This window comes from Suillus subalutaceus, assembly GCF_016647625.1.
Source record: "Suillus subalutaceus strain FC151 chromosome Unknown DFJ58scaffold_277, whole genome shotgun sequence".
Lineage (NCBI taxonomy): Eukaryota > Fungi > Basidiomycota > Agaricomycetes > Boletales > Suillaceae > Suillus > Suillus subalutaceus.
The window spans coordinates 14,689-35,801 of NW_024540526.1; the positions used below are offsets into that span (position 1 = coordinate 14,689).

Below are 21,113 nucleotides of genomic sequence, written 5' to 3' on the forward strand. Positions count from 1 at the left end.
CCCCCGCTAGCCGCTTTTCGACGTTCGTCTCTTCAGCCACTTTTAGACCTGTAAACGCAAAGGCAGACTTTCCGACACCAGCCGTGCCATCATGATGCAGCCAAATGAATTGATTCTTCTTTGGGTCGTCCAGTAAGTCGTGTATATAATTAAGGAGATCAACCCAGGTCCCATCCAAACATTTCGGGTGGGGCTGACGTTCACGGGAGTTACCTTGATAGCAACCTGGGCCAGCCTCGCCCAAGTTCCTTCAAGAACTGTCAAAGAGGTTAGAGAGCATGCGAAAGATAAGAGATGGAAGTACCGACATTGATCATCACTCATCGACGAAAGTTGTGATATGCGGCGAGATGCAATGAACCAACTGAGTCTGAAAGTACTAGCTGGGTTCGAGGGCGAGTTTAGAAATAATGTGGGCTGTAGTTATCTGGAGGGACGACATACGAAGATTTCAATTTAAAATTGTCAGCTGTGACAAGACTTGCACCGCGGAACGATCAAGCTGTCGATTGATAGAAAGCCCAAGCCAGGCCGGAACATCACTACGGCGGCCGGGGCGAAGACCATTTTTCTGTGGACTGTATTAGCGACATGAGGCTACTGGACAGCACTCGAGGCGAGATGATGAATACTAGGAGGATATAGCATGGATGAGTATTCCATACATATATGCGCATGCGTTTGGTCAAAAATGTTGCCACTCCATAAAATGAATGAGGCGTTGACAAACATGGCGTGCATTTCCTTGGAACGAAGTTATTATGATCACTCACATCCTGCACATCAGCCAAAAAGAAGAATGAAGCCTCGGTGGCCTTTTTCTCGGTCTTCTTCTCTTGTGCGCCACCTCAGCTACTTACGTTTGGCAGGCGACTTGCGGACCTTGATTGACCGCGATGAGAACTGCGAGCACACGTCTGCGCCTTCGTCGTCTTCCTCATCAGAAGTGGGAACCAAGGGTGTGGGCGCGATGTGCAGTTTCTTCGTGCATCCACGTGAAGGAGACATAGTAGTCCCACAGGGATGATTAACAAGCCGAATATCAGAGTGGGCATTGTAATGCGCACCTCTGGCTTACGCTTTCCACCATTCCGATTATGCCTGATGGGCCTAGTTTGTATTTGTCATAATTGATTTCTGGTCTTCGGCTCCATAAGCAAATTCACCTAGTAGCTGCCTGACTGCCCTGCCAGCCTATCAGTAATTTCACCGATTACCTGTGGTAGCAGTGGGTGCGAGATCTTTTTTTCAGTCATCTAATGGTAGACTTACATTTTGTAGATTATGTTGGACCCTGAAAATACCTTCCTGTTACAGTCTTTAAAGCGACGGAGGGAGTCTCTTCTAAATGACAAACCTGAAACTGCAGATGCTAAGCGTTTCAAATATCTTTCTAATGGTACAGAGTTCCTGCCCATTCAGAACATTTCTTCATTTACCAGAAATAACTACCCCTCACCAGCGTCCAACCCAAGCTCAGCGTCCAGTTTGGATCTGTCTGGTCTTCTAGACATGAATGTGGATGTGGAGAGACCGCGTTCTCCAAAGGATGGTTTGGCAGGAGATGATGAAGAACCCGAATCCACGGTGCTTTTCTCTGGTTCAGATTCTACAGAGTACAGAGCGGAGCGTGGCATTCTAGATGATGACTCCAACTCACTGTTCTCGCAGTCCGATTCTGAAAGCAACAACGACTGTACCAAGTCACTGTTCTCTCAGTCTGATTCTGAAAGCAACAACGACCATACCAAGTCACTGTTCTCTCAGTCTGATTCTGAAAGCAACAACGACCATACCAAGTCACTGTTCTCTCAGTCTGATTCTGAAAGCAACCGCAGCCATGATGGCCATACCAAGTCACTGTTCTCTCAGTCTGATTCCGAATGCAATCAAATCACAAATTCCGACAGCAATCATTCAAACGCGCTATCTTTGCAGTGGGATTCTGGGCGAGGTCATAGAGGTGACAAATCGCTATTGGCTCAGTTTGATGACGAGGATGATATGGTATGTGACCGTCCACACCAAAGACATAACTTACTTTTTTCTCAGCCCATAACGGAGTTGGGAAAAGGTGCCAATATAGAGCATAGCGAGGAAGAGGTCGTAGATGGTGGTGCTGAAGGCAGAGCAGAAAATGAGGAAGTTGACTTCACAGCGGAAGCTGGCGATGAAGCTGATGATGAAGCTGAGAATGACGAAGCTGATGATGAAGAGGCCGGAGAAAAAGAGGCCGGAGAAAAAGAGGATCATATGCGAGAGCGTAGCTTTTCTGGTACTGGACCTATTAACAGGAAGTCTGCGCATAGGTTTGTTGTTGTTGCTAAGGTATGCGGCGCGTCCAATGGTGAAGATTGTGACTTACCATTTTCTTAGTCTGACGATGAATGGGAGGAAAGCAAAGAATCAGAAGGCCAATGCGGCAGTGATGGTGAAGAATCTGACGATGCAGTGGAATCAGCTAGTAGAAAGCCTGGTAGTCCCTGCCGTCACAATGCTATTGCTAAAGACAGAATACTGGCAGCCAAGACAGGCTACACACCTAGCACATCCTCGACATTCAAGAACACCACTACTACGTTCCAAGGATTTTCATGCACTCATGATTCTCATATCGACTCAGCCCAGGGATCATTTCCTTGGACCAAAATCAGCTCATGCTCCATCCTAGCTGGCTTTCATATCCAGTATACTCTCTTTGGTTTCGTCTGTTCAGAGCACAGTACCATTATCCATCCACGTCACATAATCCGACATCTGAAAGGCAAGCACAAACGCTCTGGAAAGCAGTTTAGATTGGCGGAAGTGGCCGTACTGCACGATCATGTGTTCAAGACTCATGGCATCTCCAATGAGACGATCGAGTTTCCCCTTCCCACCACCCCCTTACAAGATGATATACCTGGGCTTAGCCCCCATCTTGCACTTGCCTGTCCTGTTCAAGGCTGCGGTGCTTTCCTAAAGTTGAGTGACCCCAGGGAACATAATCTGTCTGCGAGACGTTTTGAAAGGAATGTTTGGGAGCATGTTGAAAAACATCATGACAAAACGCTTATCCCTGATCTCAAGAACAACATTCTCAAACGTCGCTATGTTATCCAACCCTTTAAGCACTCTCTAGCTGGCATTGATAAGGACTGGAATCTAACTCTTCCATATGAAGAAGACTATCATCCTGGAGCGACCTCACAACAACCCTGTATTGAGGCGAACGTCAACACCTCACAGCCACCAGCCCCAATCTCAGCTGACTGGCTGGATGAACTGGGCTGGCATACTTGGATTGAGAAAACTGGGGCCGACGCAGAAGCATTACGAACTTTAGTCAGTATGCCGCGAGAATCATATCTCAAATCATATCTGCCTCGGGAAAGTCCTCGCCATACCCTGGAGGTTGGCATTCTAGCCATATACCGACTTCTAGAAGGTTATCTTAAAGATGCAAATGAATTCGTTGATGAAAAGCACGGAGATTTAAGGGCTGAAGTGACAGCTGGGTAAGTCCTATACTGCAGTCGCTGGTACTTATTGTATTCACTCTTGAACAGATCACACGCTCACTATCGTCCTCTACAAAGGCAGTCGTACCTAGCTTACAGGCGACCCACAATGGCGATGATCCTACTTCTTCTGCGGGTGATTCATCTTCAAACTTCACATGACCACGTCCTGCTCCTGCAGCTGGGAAAATTTCCTGAGATGCTCTGGAAGAATCTTGATGCCAATCAGATCAAATCGGCTTTTGATCTATTTGATTATATTACAACTGGCAGTCAACGGTCTTTCGATCCTGAGATTGTCCTTCGCCATACTCATGATCTCCTCTCTCTCCTTGTACGACACAGCATCAAGTCCTTGGAAAAGATTGGCTGCGCAAGTGACATAACCCTCCTGCTAGGCTCTCTACTTCCTGATGGCCGCTACCAAAGTGCCAACTGCCTCACAAAGGACTGCGCTATGTTCTGTCATGGAATGGTAGCTACCATAATTCATTTCGTTCGGTTGCAAGAGTTGGATGCCCCCCATTTTTCACCTCACAACGCAGCTCTTTTCCAGGCACAATTTGAGGGCATCCGTTCCCTTCAAGTTCCTGTTCCTAATGTAATCAATCAGGACGCTATGGTCAGTGGGGAAGATATGGCCGATGGAGATGATGCAGCCGATGGAGATGACGCAGTCAATGATGTCGAAGAAGAAGTAGAGGAGGATCTTGGAAAAGACTTGGAGATCGAGAGCTCGCAAGACCTTTCTGATAAAAATGGTGATGTTGAGACTGACCAGTTGACAAGATGTAGGTGTTGCTTTTGATATTTCACAATAGTGCCAACTTATTCTACATTAGCTAAACAGTATCGTGATTTACTTATTGCTGATAAAGACGGGGAGTCCTTGGAGACTACTTCGCAGTTGAGAATCTTCAGGTGAGTCTTGTATCCTTAAAATGTCAGTAGAAATTGGACTCAAGAATATCCAGTCTCCTGGCGGACGAAAGAAATTCTTTCTTGAGTCCTCTGAAGCCAACACCTTACGGCCACTGCAAATTTGTGTGGTTCAAGGTAGCCAAAGCAGCACGTCTTGAATCTCGTGCATCTGGCTTTACTTTCATGGAGGACGGTCAGGGCATCATTATAAATGATGCTTCAAAACGCCCCCACCCGATTGCCTTTTCACTCCTGGGTTCTTCGGCAAGAGATGCCATTTTTGGAACAGAAGAAAATATCATCAAATGTCTTCCGGACAGCTGCGTTCAAGACTTTCTCAATTTTGGATGGGAATCAATCACAGATGACGTCATGTCATATCAGTCCATTTTTTTCCAGCCTCAGAACCAAGATTTTCTTCAGCCAATTCGCAACAAGCTTCTTAATTTGCTGCTAGCCAAACAGAGTCGGAATCAGAGGCATGAACCTCTGCCTCTCACATCTTCTACTGGTCAGCTGGATATTCCGAAGGCACGAACGTGGTTACAAAGTCATGACTCTATTCTATCTTCCATAACAGCCGCTTTCATCCTTACCTGCGGTGTTCCTCCTCGCGACTTCCAGTTCAAATCTTTTCAGGTGGACCATGATGAGGACAAAGGATACAAGCGTAGCTTTTTCATTATTGACAAACTTCCAGCATTTGCCAATCCAAAAGCGAAGCAAGTAGGCCAGCATTTTAAGCAGTGCTTATGGGGAGCAACATCAGCACAGGCGCGCTCTCTGCTATTTTTCCTAGGGATTCTCAAGCCAATATACGCAGAAATCATGCGTCTGATGAAGGTCCATGACCGGATCTTCGATATATACATTTTTGTTCGCACCGCACCCCTAGCTCAAAGTCAGTTGACGTCACACCCTCTTCTCCTGAGCGGCACTACCATCAACTACTATCTCTACAAGCACACGCGCTCAATAGGGATAAGGCTTACCTGTGGAATTATGCGAAACAAAATCACTGCTGTTTATCATCAGTTCTTTCCATGGCTATCAACTTCGGCAGATAGCAATCCAGGAGAACGTTCTGCAGTGGACTGGCAGGGACAGCATGAATCTTTAACTGGAAATGTTCACTATGGTCGAATTCTTGATATTCCTCTTGCGCTCAATATGTCTAGGAACAAGGCTATCATGTTTATCGAAGTCAGCCGAGCTCTACAGTCCATCTATGGTCTGGCACCTTCCGATGAGGACTGGAGCCACCATCATGAAATCCAACAATCACCTTATGTCCTTGCAAAGGTCCGGGAAGCTGCCGCATTTGCTAAGGCTCAATACCTTATCTGCGTTCACTATGGTTTAGGCGGGGATTGTAATAGTGCTGAAGTCCGTAGCAGGAATCTTAAAGTGGTGAACTGTGTATTGAACACAGCCCCTTATCTGCAACGCCCTTCATCAGAGGTTTGTAGTTCATATTGATTTTCATCATCTTGTAATCTGATTTCTATATTTTCAACAGACTTCAGCCTTCATTGGTGATGATGTGCTAATTCAAGTTGTGCGCATTCTAGCCTACGGCATCCATGGACCTCGCCCATTCACCTATCCTCCTGCTGGTGGTCACTCCGTCATACTCCCTAGCATCGCAGTTAAGCTGGTGAGTCCTGTTGTGAACTTCAAAATGACTGCTAAACGTCCTTGTCAGATTGTTAAAGCTCTGGAAGAGTGGAGAGATGGACGCTATAAATCATTAGACCTCCCAAATGATCTCAAACTTGCTGGATATTTTGATAGTATCCAAGCTAAGGCGCATAAGTGGTTTAGTTCTATTAAATCTGCTGATATCGACTTATGGCTGGCTACCAGCCATGCTATTCACTCTAATCCTTGTCTTCAAGACTGCAGTATTATAGATAGTTGGGTTCCAAGAGGGGTACCCTGTGTACCGTCTGCTTAGCCATCGCCCAGTAGTGCTAACATTAGTAGTGACAGAGTATTATCTACAATACATATTATTTCTCCTGTGCTTGGGATAAGGGAGCCATAACGGTGTACATGATCGCCACCCTGACAGCGGTCACATCTGAAGCAATCCAGAGAGATAAGCCATTTTTGTTGTAAGGATCGGTTCTCAAGTCACAAGCATCATGGAGACCGTCATGTCGACGGCAACACTAACAGACAGAACGATAACGTGGAAGAGCGTATGATTGACAAAGCGGTAAGGAGATGATCTCCAAGTACAGGTAAGTCGAGCTATAAGTATGGATCTGTATCGTGCGCGGTGTCCAATCAGCGATGTAGGTAAGATGCGTCATTGAAAGGTGCTGCGTCATAGGCTGCGTCAGCGATGTGGTAAGTATCAGGCTTACACATCGAAATTTAAGGGTGCATGCAAACCTGGCACCTGTATGTACTATATGGTACCTATTTTATCGATTCTACGTCGTGGTATGCTATTATATAGTAGAATCCGAGATTTGTTTGTAAAACTCCTCTGGGCCAGATCATCGATGATGCAGCTTCATGCCGTGGGAATATGAACTTGTAGGACACATTGTCAGTCGAAGGGCTTCAAAGTCAAGGAAGCTCCCTAACAAGTTGTACTGGCAGTCATAGCAGAATAAATCATTCCGATACTAAATCTCAGCCTCCCGCAGCACCTGTTTACTCTTATCTCCCAGTGAATGGTATCGACTTGATCTGTGGTTTATGCAGAAATGTCGCTACATTATAAGTTAGTAACCTCTGCAGGCGCTCTAACATATGGTTCCGCGTTGCTTGAATTAATGGAGAAAGATGATGAAGAAGCTAGACCTAAACAAGAGGCTAGCAGAGGCGGAGACGCAAGAAGGAGAATCTGAGATATCAGACGCTTTGAGAGCCAGAGCCAATCACATCTAACTCGCTTTGGTGACAAGGTGCGCCTTCCCTATACTAAGACATACAGACACTGAATATTATGGGATGCACAGTCACAGTGCAAAAACTTGCGCTTAAGAAAACACCTGGCCTTTGCCTGAGGATAAATATTGCACTCACTCTCATCCGACTGGGATTTTTCTTCAGTGACACTGGCCTCATCGCTGAGGGGCAGAAAGGTATGCTATTGCCAAGCACAAAGCTTTCCCGCAACCTTGGATTAACATATCATCCAGATTTATCGAGGAGGGTGATGACTGGGATAGGTGGAATCGTCTCAAGGTCTGCCGTGGGTTCCGCATGATATTCATCCACCAGCTTAAGGCTGGCGGTGCACTTCTCCTCGATGCACGATGGACATTCACTACCGCTGAACTCACAACATACAACAACTTCGTCACTCTCACCATCACTATAAATGCTCTTACCCTCGAACAAGCAGATCTCAAGGAATAGGTACGTCCGTTATCCTAGGATTTCCCACTGCTGATCATATTTCCTGTAGCTCAAGGCCGCACCAGAGGTCATCTCCATTAGCCCGAATTCCCGATCCTCCGAGACCTCTTAAAGACTACCACTACACAAAATTCTTCATTGCATTCAGTGCGTTTCCTCACACCTACATAGTACTTCCGAGGCCCCTGTGTAGCCTTATTATATTTGGCTGATGTGATTGATAATGGCTGACCAGCCGTGTCCATGCCCACAGCGACCCTTGAGCAGATGTATCTCCTGCCCTCAAGACTCCTCTTACCTCACTCGCTACTATGACCGAGAGATGAGCAATTTGGCATACATCCAACTTCTGGAGTCCTACCGCAGTCTCACTCTTGAAAATCTTAGCGATGTATTCGACGTCAGTGTCGAGTTTGTTGACAGGCATATATTACCTGCGCTTGTATTTTGCCGGTCTCTGAGCATCTCTTCTAATGAGCTCTCACGATTTATTTCTAACTGGTGTTTGCTTCTAGTGATCCTGCACTAATATCTCTTTCATTATACCTTTCGGTACATCATCAATCTTGTTTCTTCGGGGTGAGACTCGCAAGAGTGATCGACCTCGAGAATCCTAATTGTAGCGAGCAAAGGACGGTGCATTTCTGGGTAACAGTTTTATACAAGAATCCATCAACATTCCCCCTGCGCTCACTGACAGTAGCACCAGTGACTCTAGTACTATTGAACCTAATCATCCTTTAGAATTGATGTGCGAAGGCAATGAGTGAAAGATGAGTATGCTACATCATGATTTACAACTACCAGGCCGAAGATAGTACCCTTATTAATCAGCTGTGCAATCAGGGACCAGCGGTGCAGCCGAGCAATGTTACGCGAATTGTATGATATAGCCAACTAGGTTTTCAATGAGCAACCGTACACGACTTACCCCCAGCGTCCAGTGTTCACTCACCAGCTCATCATGAAGACCTACCACTGCTCAAACTGTAACTTGGCAACGTTTGAAAGCAAAAACAAGCTTACGAACCACAGGAAGGGCTGCACAAAAGACATTGTGACTACCAAATTTGGTGACAAGCTGATTACCCTCACAAAAAATGCTAGCGGTCGTTTTATATGCTACTGTTCTCATGCACACTGTCTAGGTGCTGATAAAACCTACAAAACTGCTGAGAACCTGAAGAAACATATGAAAGACATTGGTTCTGAATGGGTTGGTCCTCCAAATCCACCGCAGTCCGTTGATTTTCATCAGGTATGAAGCTCCCGTAGCATAAATATGCACACCATATAAATACACTAATAATTCAGACCTTCACTCCAGTTACTCCAAGTAATCCTCCATCGTCGTGGTCTCCAAGTGTATCCCTCACCGGTAGCACTCGAGCACGGCTACATGAATTTGATATCGAAGTGGGAATCAATTCTCCGGATATAGACGACAATTCTGCAAATGTAGATGAGAACAGGGACTGTAGCCCAGGGGGGGCATTCATACCTTTGTCGCCATTTTCTTGCCACATGTCGATTGCACAGTATGGGCTACAAGACGCAGCAGCTGATGTGAACAGCAATCCATTGCAAGGAGGGCATGGTAGCATCAATGACTCAGAAGCGGTAGGTATTATTTTAGGCCGACTTCAAGCTGATGATCATTATCCTCTTTATGTCTAGGCTGGCGCCTTTGAGGCAGAGCCAACTCGGTGGCAGCAGCGCTTTGAAGCCGAGCAAGCTCAGTGGCGGCAGCATGTGGAAGCAAGTATGGCAGCAGAGCGTGCTTCATGGGCAACTAAGCAAGATGCACTCACATTGATGGCATCTAAGCTGACAGACCTAGAGGTCAGATGGGATCAAGAGCGCAAGGCTTGGGAGACGGCGCTCCATAGGTGTGAAGAGAAGCTTGCCAGGCGAACTATGGAGCGGGAGGATGTCTGTCTCAAAGTTACAGAAATCCCTGATGGAGATGTTATCGAACCTGGCGAAGTTTTGAATGCAAACAGCCTGTTCCATGCTTCAGAAGCTGACATTGGCTTGGAGGAGGGAGAGTTGGACGAGTACTAACTAGTACTATGCCTGGCGACCTAGATAGGTTTGGTTACACCGCAATATAAGTTAGTATAGTAAGCAGTCGCCAGTGGCATTTATGGCGGTCCTAGTTCTATTCATGAATTTTGCATATAACGTGTCCCTCCTTTTTGGACGGCCTATGATCTGAAACAATGTCACTAGGACTACAAATCAACTTTGGAATGACTTCAACTCGGTACCCAAAAATAACAATATTCGGAGAATTGTGAACATACGCATGTAACCTTTGGCATTGGCGGTAGTGCGACTTCCTGGATTCTTCTTAGCCTGCAGCTTAACGTCCTCTTCTTCTTCCTTGCCGAGGCTGGATAGCGCGCCATTGCATGCCCAGTCTACCAGAACCATCTTCGAGTGCATCCCGGATTATTATGCGTTGTCATCATCTTGAGTGATGTCTACTGCATCAGCCAGGTTTCCATTGCTGGAGCGATCTGACCAGCCTAGACTGTTGGTGTTTGCATCACTGAAAACCAACGTTCTCTATCAACCTTTATATACACATTATCATGTAGATAATATCCATATTTGGTTAAAATGTGGTATCGCGAGATATATAGGCAGATATACGTATTGAACGCTATCCCCTATGACCAACAATTATCATGAATCATGTTGTGACGATACTAAAACAGTTCTGAAGCGATGAAACATGTTCAACGAAGTGTCTCTCATTTAGTATTTCTAACACAGAGGCTCCCCCGTCCAATAAGTGACAGAAATACAAATTCTTGCCATCTGTACTATCATACAGATCATTGCTTCATTGGTATCGTGATCTTACGGGTTTTATACTTGATTGGCCAGGAAATTACATTGGATAGTATGCGAGTTATACAAAGATGCTCGGTACAATACACATGAATTATGGAGTTCATCAATGCCCCACCCATTCTCTACCTCAATCTCATTGTCAACACCGTCTGCAAGAACAATAACAGACGACGATCGATCGTCTTGAAGTCCAACGAAGGCAAGACGTAGTGGTAACTTGACACTACTATTTCTGTATGCGGGGATTTGCACTGTGTATCGTGGTCTCGGATAGAGTATAGCGGTAAAGGATCGAGTTTGGCGGTATATAATCGAGCTTGGTCAATCGAGTTCGGCAGTATAGGATCGAGTTCGGCAGTATATAATCGAGCTCGGTGGTATAGGATTGAATTTGGCGGTACTATAGGATACGACGAGATCGAGTTCGGCCATAGAATCGAGTTTTTGGCCATGGGATCGAATTCGGCCATATTGCAAAAGACCAGTCTTCCATAGACAGAAACATAGACCACGACAGGATATATCTTGTCGCGGAACCATACGATACAGCGCAACTTTCTACACGGGGACTCGTCAAGAAACTTGAAAGAAATAGCGTTAACGAGTGATTGGAGACAGAGTAGGAGATAGTGGGAGTTATAAAAAAAAGTCAGAGTCGGATCCTTACTTATCAATGAACAGAAGATACACTTGATGAGCGGTGACTGAGGTCTTGACCTCTGCCAATGGAGTTGTACTTCTTTCGTTTTGAGATCCGGTGGTCAAACTGTGTCAGAATGGGAAAAGAGAAATAGAACAGGGTCGGAGCCGGGTAACGCTGTAAGCTTCGGTGTTAGTTGCGGACAACAAAAAACAACGGAGAACTGACACTATCCAGTTTGGACGTCGGTTCAGGATAAATGACTAATGACTCGGATCGTATCAGTTCACTTTGAAGAAAAGCCAAATGCAGAATAGCCTCTTACCACAAACACAATGCAAAACCTGAATGAGACTAATTCCGAGCCCGTGCTAAACCTTGGATGGAAAATGGTAGGCTGTTGACTGTGTAGTAGTGCGAGTCAGTAGTGCGAGTCAATGTGCGCCTCACAATACGAAGTCCTAGACCCTCATAAGTACTACAGGAGAATATTGTTAGCATAGGCACAGACCACTGTCGCTGCCTGCATTGAGATAGTTTGCAATAAGCTCGAGGTTGGGTTCAGGCTGGGTGCCGTTCCTCTGTTTCTCGCCTGGGTCCAGTATTGTTGACCGAAGATTGTAGATGCTAGAACACTAGCTTGGAATCTGACATGGGGTGATAATGGTTTATCAACGAGAAGCAAAATGAAGAAACAGACCAACACGCAATCATTTGATTTGTATCTTAGATGTGCAATGTAGAACTTGGAACACTAGCTTGGCGGTCGATATGGGTTTACATTGATTCATCCGAACAAAAAACAAAAGATAAAACAGGTAACACATCACGAATCTGATAAGTGTTATATACACCACAACATAGGCATATAAGGGGAAATCAGACATCGCTCAACTTATAAGGTGTGTATTGTCATATCATGCTGGTTGGTTTTCAGTGATGTGCTGTTTCCGCTCGATAGGCGGAAAGGAGTCACTGCGTAGATATCATGATAGTACTCCATTATGAAGTTATCTTACTTCCTGATGACAGTCATTGACACGAAGCTTGCGACTCAAGGACCGGAATGTGACCTTACCATAAAGATCATTACGTCGACATTACTTAGCAAACATTCAAGACCGTCGGTACGCCTCGCACCGCATTTTTCTTAATAAACAACTTTTCATGATTCATTCGTAATATTGCCTAATCTCATCAGGCAATCCTAAGAGAGGTAGCACACGATTCACAGAGATCTGCGCTGGCACCCAATCAGAAGCTTCACCATACGTTACCGCCAAACTTCCCTTACAGACGGTGAGTTGAACGCAAAAACACGAACACCTGCTGATCAAATTCCAGATTTCCTATACTCCCTCTCCTTCTCCCCCAATGAAACTTGCCTTCTATACGCCGCTGAAGCATCTGTCGACGCTGATGGTGACTCATACTTGAATTTTAGATACGTGCCCCACTTTGGCGGCACTTCTTGTGCAAAGAAACGCGCTACCATCTAGATTAGATCCGCCGCCTTCACAAGGGCACCTCACCAAATCTTCCATCCAATTTGCCCAAGCCACATTCGCAACAGAAGACACATTCTTTGCAGCTGGACGCAAATACACCAAGATGGTCGTCTTCTCGGCACAAAAGGATGCTTCAACTATCCCATGGGCATATGGTAATTCACTTTCCCCAAAGTCTCACTTAACTCCCCATCTGGATCAAGACTCGCTCCGCCGGGCGGATCCTGTCGCTCCCCTCGTGTCTTATACCATGACCGCCAGCCCATAAAACTCATATAGCTCTCAAATCTCATAGGCATTCCCCGTGCATCATGCGTCTCTCAAATCCCGCAATCTCCTCACAGGCACTAGCGCCGGCCTCGTGCGCTCCACATTCGAACCTATACCCCCAAATGACTTTCCAGGCTTCTACACTGAGTACAAACCATTTCTGCAGCGCGCAGACCGTATATACATTGTTCTCCAGTTCACATGGTGTAACGCACAACCCAATGAGGAGCCATCACAGATGCAACTAAATTAGCTGACGGACCGCTGCAGCTGGACTGTACACGCTACTGATCATGAGTGTCAGTTTATTTGCTCGAGGAGTACGCCTACTACCCCGTGGGAGGTCTTGTTAAGTTCTCAATATTTTCCATCCGTCTTCACAGCTGCTAACATCGATCCTTCTAGCTCCACGTCACGATGATTTTATTGCTGTAATATCGAGTGTATTGTTTGATTGTTTGATTCCTTGTCAATTTTATACCTAGCACTAAGCCTGAATTTATGGTTGTCCGACTGAATAATCTGCTGATTCAAAGTAGACCAGGTAAACCTCAAAGTGCTCTTGCTGATTCGTTGGAGCACCTACCGAAAACTAATTCCTCAGAAATGTGGTTGCGTGCAGATGTTGAGTAGGTGTCACGGGCGCTTCAACGTTCCTGCTTTGAGATGTCATCACCTTCAGCGCCGAGATGATTGCGTTCAAACTCGAAGTTCTCATGCCAGTCAGTCTTTCGTTTGAAGGATACGTGATTCAATAGCGCACGTACAGAGGCGGAAGGACATACTGTCTAATGTCACAAATCTGACGAGACCATCCGCAGTGAAGAAACTCTGGTGCACTGCACGCTTGTATCATGATTCATGCATCATGACAGACTAAGGATGTCTATCACATTCTCCGAACGTGTTCTTTGACTGATTCAGACTCCTGTCTACCATATGTACTGTATCGTACCAGCGCTCCAGCCCCCAGCGTCCAATCAGCTTGCTATTGAAGGCCAGACTCATGTTACCCAGGTTCTGTGAGGAAGTCATTCGATCAATATGTAAGCATGATACGCATCCCTGGACCTTTCGTTGCACCCTGGAGCCGGGTATGTATTGATAGTAATGCAACATGTTAATAATACAAGTAGTATGTATTCTACAGGAGGGGAACTCAATCGTCGACATCCACTTCGGAATCGGCAACCTAGGAAGCAGTTTCCTCCATCCAGCGACTGCCTCAGAAACGGCAGGAACATCCTTTATGATCATTGACTGGCCCGGTTTGTAGTTGCGCGAAGCACTCGAGCTATTGGGGATGGAGCCTCATGAGTCAGCTGCAGGAGCTCAGATTTCTACCTCAATAGCGCCTGGGTGTGAAAGTTGAGGGGAGCATCGCTCGTCCGATCGCAGGGAGTTTTTTAGAGCATCAATCAAGAAGGATGGAGGCAAAGGAGAAGGAGCTGGTGAAGGCCCCAATGAGTAGAAAAATCTCCCAGTCGGACACTGTCGGAATCCATCAGTAAGAGCACAATTAACCATACATAAGTGATGCGCATTGTGCACCTTTGGACTGCACTAGACACTCGACCGATTCTTGGGAAATGGCGGGCGCTTCACCTTTAAATGCAAACGGTCAACGCGACGGAACTTGATTGGAGTTTAGTTAAGCATTTTTTCTTCAATGACAGATGCATCGCCAAAAGCAGTGAGCATGTGATTGTCTTCTGAGTCGGAGGTATTGTGGGCGGCATCCGACTCGACGTAAATGTCTTCAAGGGATGAGAGGTCATGAGGAAGGTGCAAGCTCACTGGCACGTGCGGGGGGTCCGGTAGATTTAGGCGAGACAACGGAGAAGGCGGTCAATGAAGATTGAGCCGGGGTGGCGGTCGCTGCTGATGGCAATGCCTTCGTAGGTGCCGTTGCAACTTTACCAGTTCTAATCTAAGATCCGCAGAAAGCTAAGTCATCAATGAATTGGCTAGTGACATGCTGTACAGACCGGTGAGCCATTCACAATACAGGGAAAGTTGAAAGTCAAATGGAAGTTCCTGTTGCATCTGAGCAAGTGCTGATAGTAGCTTCACTGCACTGCCGACATAGTTCAGTATCAGGAGTGAGTCGTAAAGTTCACATAGACTCACCATAGGTTCATTTTCAACTGCAGGTACCTTGATTAATGTGACCAGCCAGCTGTGGTGTAGACATCTTGAATACAAATTCGTTGAGATACGGTAGATCTACCTATATGAGTTGAAACATTATGGGGGCATAATTTTTTCCTGCAGGAAAGGAAGAGGAAAGGAAAAAGGAAATTATATAATTGGTTAGAAAAGGAAAGAGGAAAATAAATAATCAATTTATTGGTTATTACATAATGCAGAAGCACATGATTGGTGGCAGCGGTTATTACATAATGTCCAGGAGCAAAGGTAAGAGGGAAATTGCATAAAGGCAATGAGGAAAGTCCATCATTCACAAGTCATAGACCTAGATGCACATTACATAAAGGGAAAGGAAAGAGGAAATTATATAATGAAGGAAGGGCAAGCACAAATTATATAAAAGGAAAGAGGAAATTATGTAAAGGGAAGGAGGAAATAATATAAAAGGAAAGAGGAAATTATGTAATGAGGAAAGGGAATATTTTCCTTTGTCATAAGACTATGGTAGTACAACTTTGATTTTCATCGGAAAAGTTCCCACGGTCAAGGTGCTTTCTTGAACCATCCACTTTCGAGTATTTTGCTTATAATTCACTAGGATCTTAATCTATTGATGTCATAAGACCATAGTTAGACTCTCCTTGACAAGGGCTACAACTTTCATTTTCATCGGAAAAGTTCCCACGGTCAAGGTGCTTTCTTGAACCATCCACTTTCGAGTATTTTGCTTATAATTCACTAGGATCTTAATCTATTGATGTCATAAGACCATAGTTAGACTCTCCTTGACAAGGGCTACAACTTTCATTTTCATCGGAAAAAGTTCCCACGGTCAAGTAAGCAAAATGCGACAATTCACCAAGTCTTTTATCTGGTAAGTCTTTCTTTTGCTTTCTCTCTTCTTCTCCTTCCCTCTTCTTCTTCTAGCTCCGCATTTTGACTATTTGGTTAGTCTTTCTTTCTCTCTTCTTATCCTTCCCTCCTGACCCTCTCCTTGTCCTAGCTCCTCACTTTTGACTATGGGTTAGTCAGTCTTTATCTCTTCTTCCTTCCACTGAATCATTTTCGCATTTTTGACCATTTGGTAAGTCTCTTTAAGTTTGAGTTTGAGTTATCTGCTAGCTCGGTGAGGGTACAACATAGTGCAATGTGAAGCAATGAAAGAAGTAGCTCTATTTTCTGAGTGGAAGATAGGGTTACACTTTCTAAGTGTTGGTCAAGGTGTGATGTTGTGATGTGAATCATTTGACCTGGGAAAGCAGATAGCAGCAGAGAAATGATCCAAGGTACGCTGAATGAGCCTCTAAGGGAGCACCTAAGTGTCAGAAAGCACTGGAGTGTGTGAAGCTTGAGAGAAGTGGCTCTCAATGCAAGATGAAGTCTATATGAAGTGATAATATGATTGTGGCTCTAAAGTGTGGCTCTATACTTTGTGATATGTGGTAGTAGATAGGTGGTAGAAGGTAGTGTAGCGTAAGTAATGCCACTTCAGCTCAACACAAAGTGAACCAGAGTGAGGTAAGCGCTATGTAATGACTACCAGGCCCATGAGAAATGGTAAGTTGGAGGCGGCGGGTTACTGGGAGTTCAAGGCGAGTTTCATTACATTTTAAAATTTAGGGTTGATAGCTGACTCTGAATAATTCATGGACCCTACTTAATTGTCTGACATACTTGTCTAACTAATGTGAGTCTACTGTGACTGCCATAAACCTCTGGGGCATATTTGCCAGTGCTTTTTTGACAGAATAAAGGACCCACGCCAAATTGAAATACTAGTATCTTTAGTCTGGTGAGTATCAACGTTTACTAAAACCTGTCCATTGGTATATTGATGTGCACTGGGGATATTTTGATTCTGGTGGTGAGGTGATAATACTCACCAGAACCTTTCCGATGGTGGGGTGCCATTTGCGGATGTTCACCAAAACCTTTCCGGTGGCCCAGCAATGTAAAGTTCACCAAAAGTTTCTGGTGGTGTGGTTACATAACTGTCCATGTTACCAGAACTTAGCCGCCCATTTTCGTCTTGATGTGGTGCCAAAACGAGCAGAGTCTGGATCCGATATTAGAGGCCATTGTTGAACCCTGAATTTTTCCCTAGTCTCTGAAATCTTTCGCTAGCCATACACTGTATCAACCCGCACTCCTCATACCATGCCTGGAATTCGCCCTACTCATCATTCCCTTCAGTTTCCATGTTTATCTCCAGGCTGTATGTGCTGGTTTCAAAACGCCTCAGGCTGCACTCAACACATGTATGCATGCCATCCAGTTGCACTCGCTCAAGATTTTCTACCAACATCGCCTCAGTTGCCACCTCCTGATTTCTTGCCACCCCCACCTGATGTCATACCATTGGATGATGATGAGGATCCAGAGTCAGAATTCACGGATGCGAGCGGGCATTACTATTGTACATATCATTTGCTCATCAATGGTAAGTTCCTTTCAATCAGTGTCCATTCATGAATTGTGACTCAGACACACTCTTAGGACTGCCATGCACAGCTGACAGTGTATTTCTACCGCCCAGTACACCACCAACTCCTGCTCCATTGAAGTCTCCTCACGACTGGAGTCTGTATCACAGTGATGTTGAGTTTGCAATGGCAGAGTTTACCTTCAAGCAATGCCATATGTCTAACAAAGCTTCGGACATACTATTCGACTTGATGGCTGTGCAGCTATTAAAACACAACGACTCCCCTCCATTCGTGGACCACAAGGATTTGCACAAGGTCATTGACGCTACACAGCTTGGCAATGTCCCTTGGCAATGTCTCTCGGTTCAATACGCTGGGGAACGCCCTGAGCACGATACTCCTCCGTGGATGGGCAAAGACTATGAAGTTTGGTACAGAGATCCCCGCGTGATGGCACACAACATATGACGAAGCTATGCGACACTCTGATCGAGACGACTGGCTTGCAGCCATGAAGCAAGAAATGAACCTGATGTCTGAGATGGGAGTTTACGAGCTGGTCCCACTCCCAGACAATCGGAAGGCGATTGGGTGCCGATGGGTTCTCGAGTTTAGGGAAGATCTAAAAGGCGGGTCAGTTTATAAAGCTCGTCTCGTGGCACAGGGATTCTCTCAGGTGCCAGGCATTGACTTCGGCAAGACCTTTGCGCCTGTTGCCAAGGCAGCTTCTATTCAGGTCATCTCTGCACTTGCCACACGCAACAATTGGGAACTTGACGTGTTTGATGCGAAACGTGCCTTTTTGTGGGGTAAGCTGTCTGAGGACGTTTACATGTGACAACCTCCTTGGATTTGAGCCTGTCTTAGGTCTCACTGACATTCAAGGCGTGCAGTGTCTGCGATGAGCTGTTCTCGGTACTGGCGCCCATGCTCTGTGGGTTGTTGAGCCCTTCCTGAGCGACGAGGAGGTGCAGGTGCAGGATTGGGAGGGTGTGCCACATTAGGGTGTGGTGCCGCGTAATCATCATCATCATCATCGTTGCTATTGTCAGGGAAGGGACAAGAGGAGAAAGACTCATCGAAAATGCCATCTTGGGAGTTAAAGAATGCCCTGGTGACAGAATCTCGGCAATGCCAAGCTTTAACTCCTGGTGGGTGGCCCATGAACACCGCTTCATGGGATCATGGTCCCAGTCTCTCCTGCAATTTGGCGGGGATGCGTACAAAGCACCGTGCTCCAAATACTCGAAGGTGAGAAACGTTGGGTTTTGCGCCGTGTAGCATCTCATAGGGCATCTTTCCAGGGTCGAGGGAGCGGGATTCGGTACAATCGAAGAGATAGGCTGTGCATAGGGCAGCCTCACCCCAAAGGTTGCGAGGTAGGCGAGCATGATTGAGCATCGCGTACATCCTTCCTTCGATCGTGCGTATGACGTGTTCCGCTTTCCTTTTGCACCTGCTAGAACATTCTGCTTCAGTTTTTGGGATATTCTTCTCACATTCTGAAGTCATTACATCACCTTTTTACTTACATAATATTCCCACACAAAATGTATATAAGGAGAGCCCATTCTCCCCCCCCAAAAAATAGATCTCCCACTTGTTGCATTCAAGAATCTCCCACTTGAGCAAATTGAACTCTCACCTAAGAAGCTTCAGTCTAAACAAATTGCTGCTTACAAAGCCCATTTCCTTTGTAAGAACTGTCCAGACAAGTGCAGGGTTAGTGTATCCCTTCAGATTATGTAAGTTTCTCACGATAGAAACCCAGTTTTGTGAGACCAGTGTCCTCACCACATAGTGTTTACTGACCAACACGAGCGTTGGTCATCGTTGTTATTTGTGAGACCAGCGTTCTCACCAGGTATTTGTATATTGACCAACACAAGCTTTGGTCAATGTAGTCACATTTGAGACCAGCTTCTCAACAGTTATTCGTATATTCAGGAAACCAGTTCAAGTGTCTAGACGGTATATCCTAGACAATCCCATAGTTTCAATCAGAGATAATAAAGCTCCGGCTGAGTTAATCTAACTGATTGGTTTAGCGAGCCTCAAAAGAACTCACATGTTATCTACCACGAAAGAAGAAAAGTCGTAGACCATGTTAATCGAGGACTGGCAAGAAGTCTTATCCAGTGTAATTGTGGTGTCATTACATTCTTACACGTATTTATATAAGACCCTCAGTTATTAAGACAATGCTGGTCTTCATCCCGCACAGTCACGTCTTCTCTTCGTTTGTCAGTGATACACACATAGGTCACGTGACACGAAATTTGACTGCGCGTGAAGATTCCTGTACCTCACAATGAGATGCATTACACCAGCCTTCAGAGACACAGCAAAACCTTTGGCATACAGAAACTAAAACCCCCCAAAAAACCTTGTTATTCTCATCATTGTGATTGAGAACAAGCATGTTCTAGTGTTACAATAGAGTAGTCACATCAGGACAGTGCATTCTCAATAAGGCTCCAACTGTTTCTGTTTATACACTGTTTTAAACTGTTTAACCTGTATACTGTTTATGTGTATTTACTACCACTGGTGCACACAGTTAGTATCCGTTTGTAAACTGTTTACTTCCTTGTGACACGATGCTAAGATGACGACTACTCAAGAAGCTCCGAGCCATGACAGATGTCAGATATCATAATAATCATATGTCCCAAGACACATCGGGCTTGCTGTCCGACGATGCAGACCCGAAACGATAATTTTTAACATGAGTGCAGATATGGAAAGATATCCAGGATCTGCGCCTCCTACCATATTCTCACACTGTAAAGTTCAAAGCTTGCGACATGTCTGATTCTGCAAGTGCTAACCTAGCCAAACTCTGTGTCCTCATCAAGAATGTCATATCCCGTATTCTGGACCTTCGTCCGATGATGTTCTCACACCTTCCGGATGCACATCCGGACCTCCATACCCTTATCCATGACTCCATAACCTTATCCATGCCTTCAGTCCTCCAGTCCACTATCGGTTTGATTCCGTACACCTTCATACATCCATATATCAATACCTTCAGACCTCCGCAGCTAAGCCTGCTCCATCCACCCTTAGTCCTATCAGATCCGAGCTCATTCCATCTCGGACTCTACCTTCCCTAGACTACCGGTCTATATCCATGATCCATATCCTAGTCTTGTCTTCACCTATATCTCCGGATCCACTCATCCGATATCCAGACACTTCATCTGATATCTCTAGACCTCTGGATCCGACCTAGACTCATATCCGAAGCCCAAACCTTAAATCAGCATCTATCTCCTTATGGTAATCTCCTTGACTCTGGACTTCGGTTATCTCTGTTTCTGTCTTGCTTATTGATCCTTGTACTCTGTTCATCTCCGAGTTCATTTACTTATGTTCCATTCATACTTACCAATATGTTTCCACATGCTTGTACATAGCATTTGTGTTCAGCTTACTTATCCTCTCGGATCCC

At 45.4% G+C, this 21,113-nt stretch overlaps 2 protein-coding genes across 2 annotated transcripts; both read left to right on the forward strand.

Moving 5' to 3' along the window:
- Positions 1-730: 730 nt before the first annotated feature.
- DFJ58DRAFT_871558 (uncharacterized protein) lies at positions 731-6,378 on the forward strand (the record flags this gene model as incomplete). The annotated part of the gene is made up of 9 exons (XM_041394318.1): positions 731-961; positions 1,282-2,007; positions 2,053-2,328; positions 2,377-3,497; positions 3,549-4,291; positions 4,343-4,421; positions 4,475-5,882; positions 5,941-6,078; positions 6,127-6,378. The coding sequence occupies 9 exons, from the start codon at positions 731-733 to the stop codon at positions 6,376-6,378; spliced, it is 4,974 nt and encodes a 1,657-aa protein (XP_041235624.1).
- An 11,320-nt stretch (positions 6,379-17,698) lies between these two features.
- DFJ58DRAFT_671297 (uncharacterized protein) lies at positions 17,699-18,124 on the forward strand (the record flags this gene model as incomplete). The annotated part of the gene is made up of 1 exon (XM_041382942.1): positions 17,699-18,124. The coding sequence occupies one exon, from the start codon at positions 17,699-17,701 to the stop codon at positions 18,122-18,124; it is 426 nt and encodes a 141-aa protein (XP_041235625.1).
- Between the last annotated feature and the right edge of the window lie 2,989 nt (positions 18,125-21,113).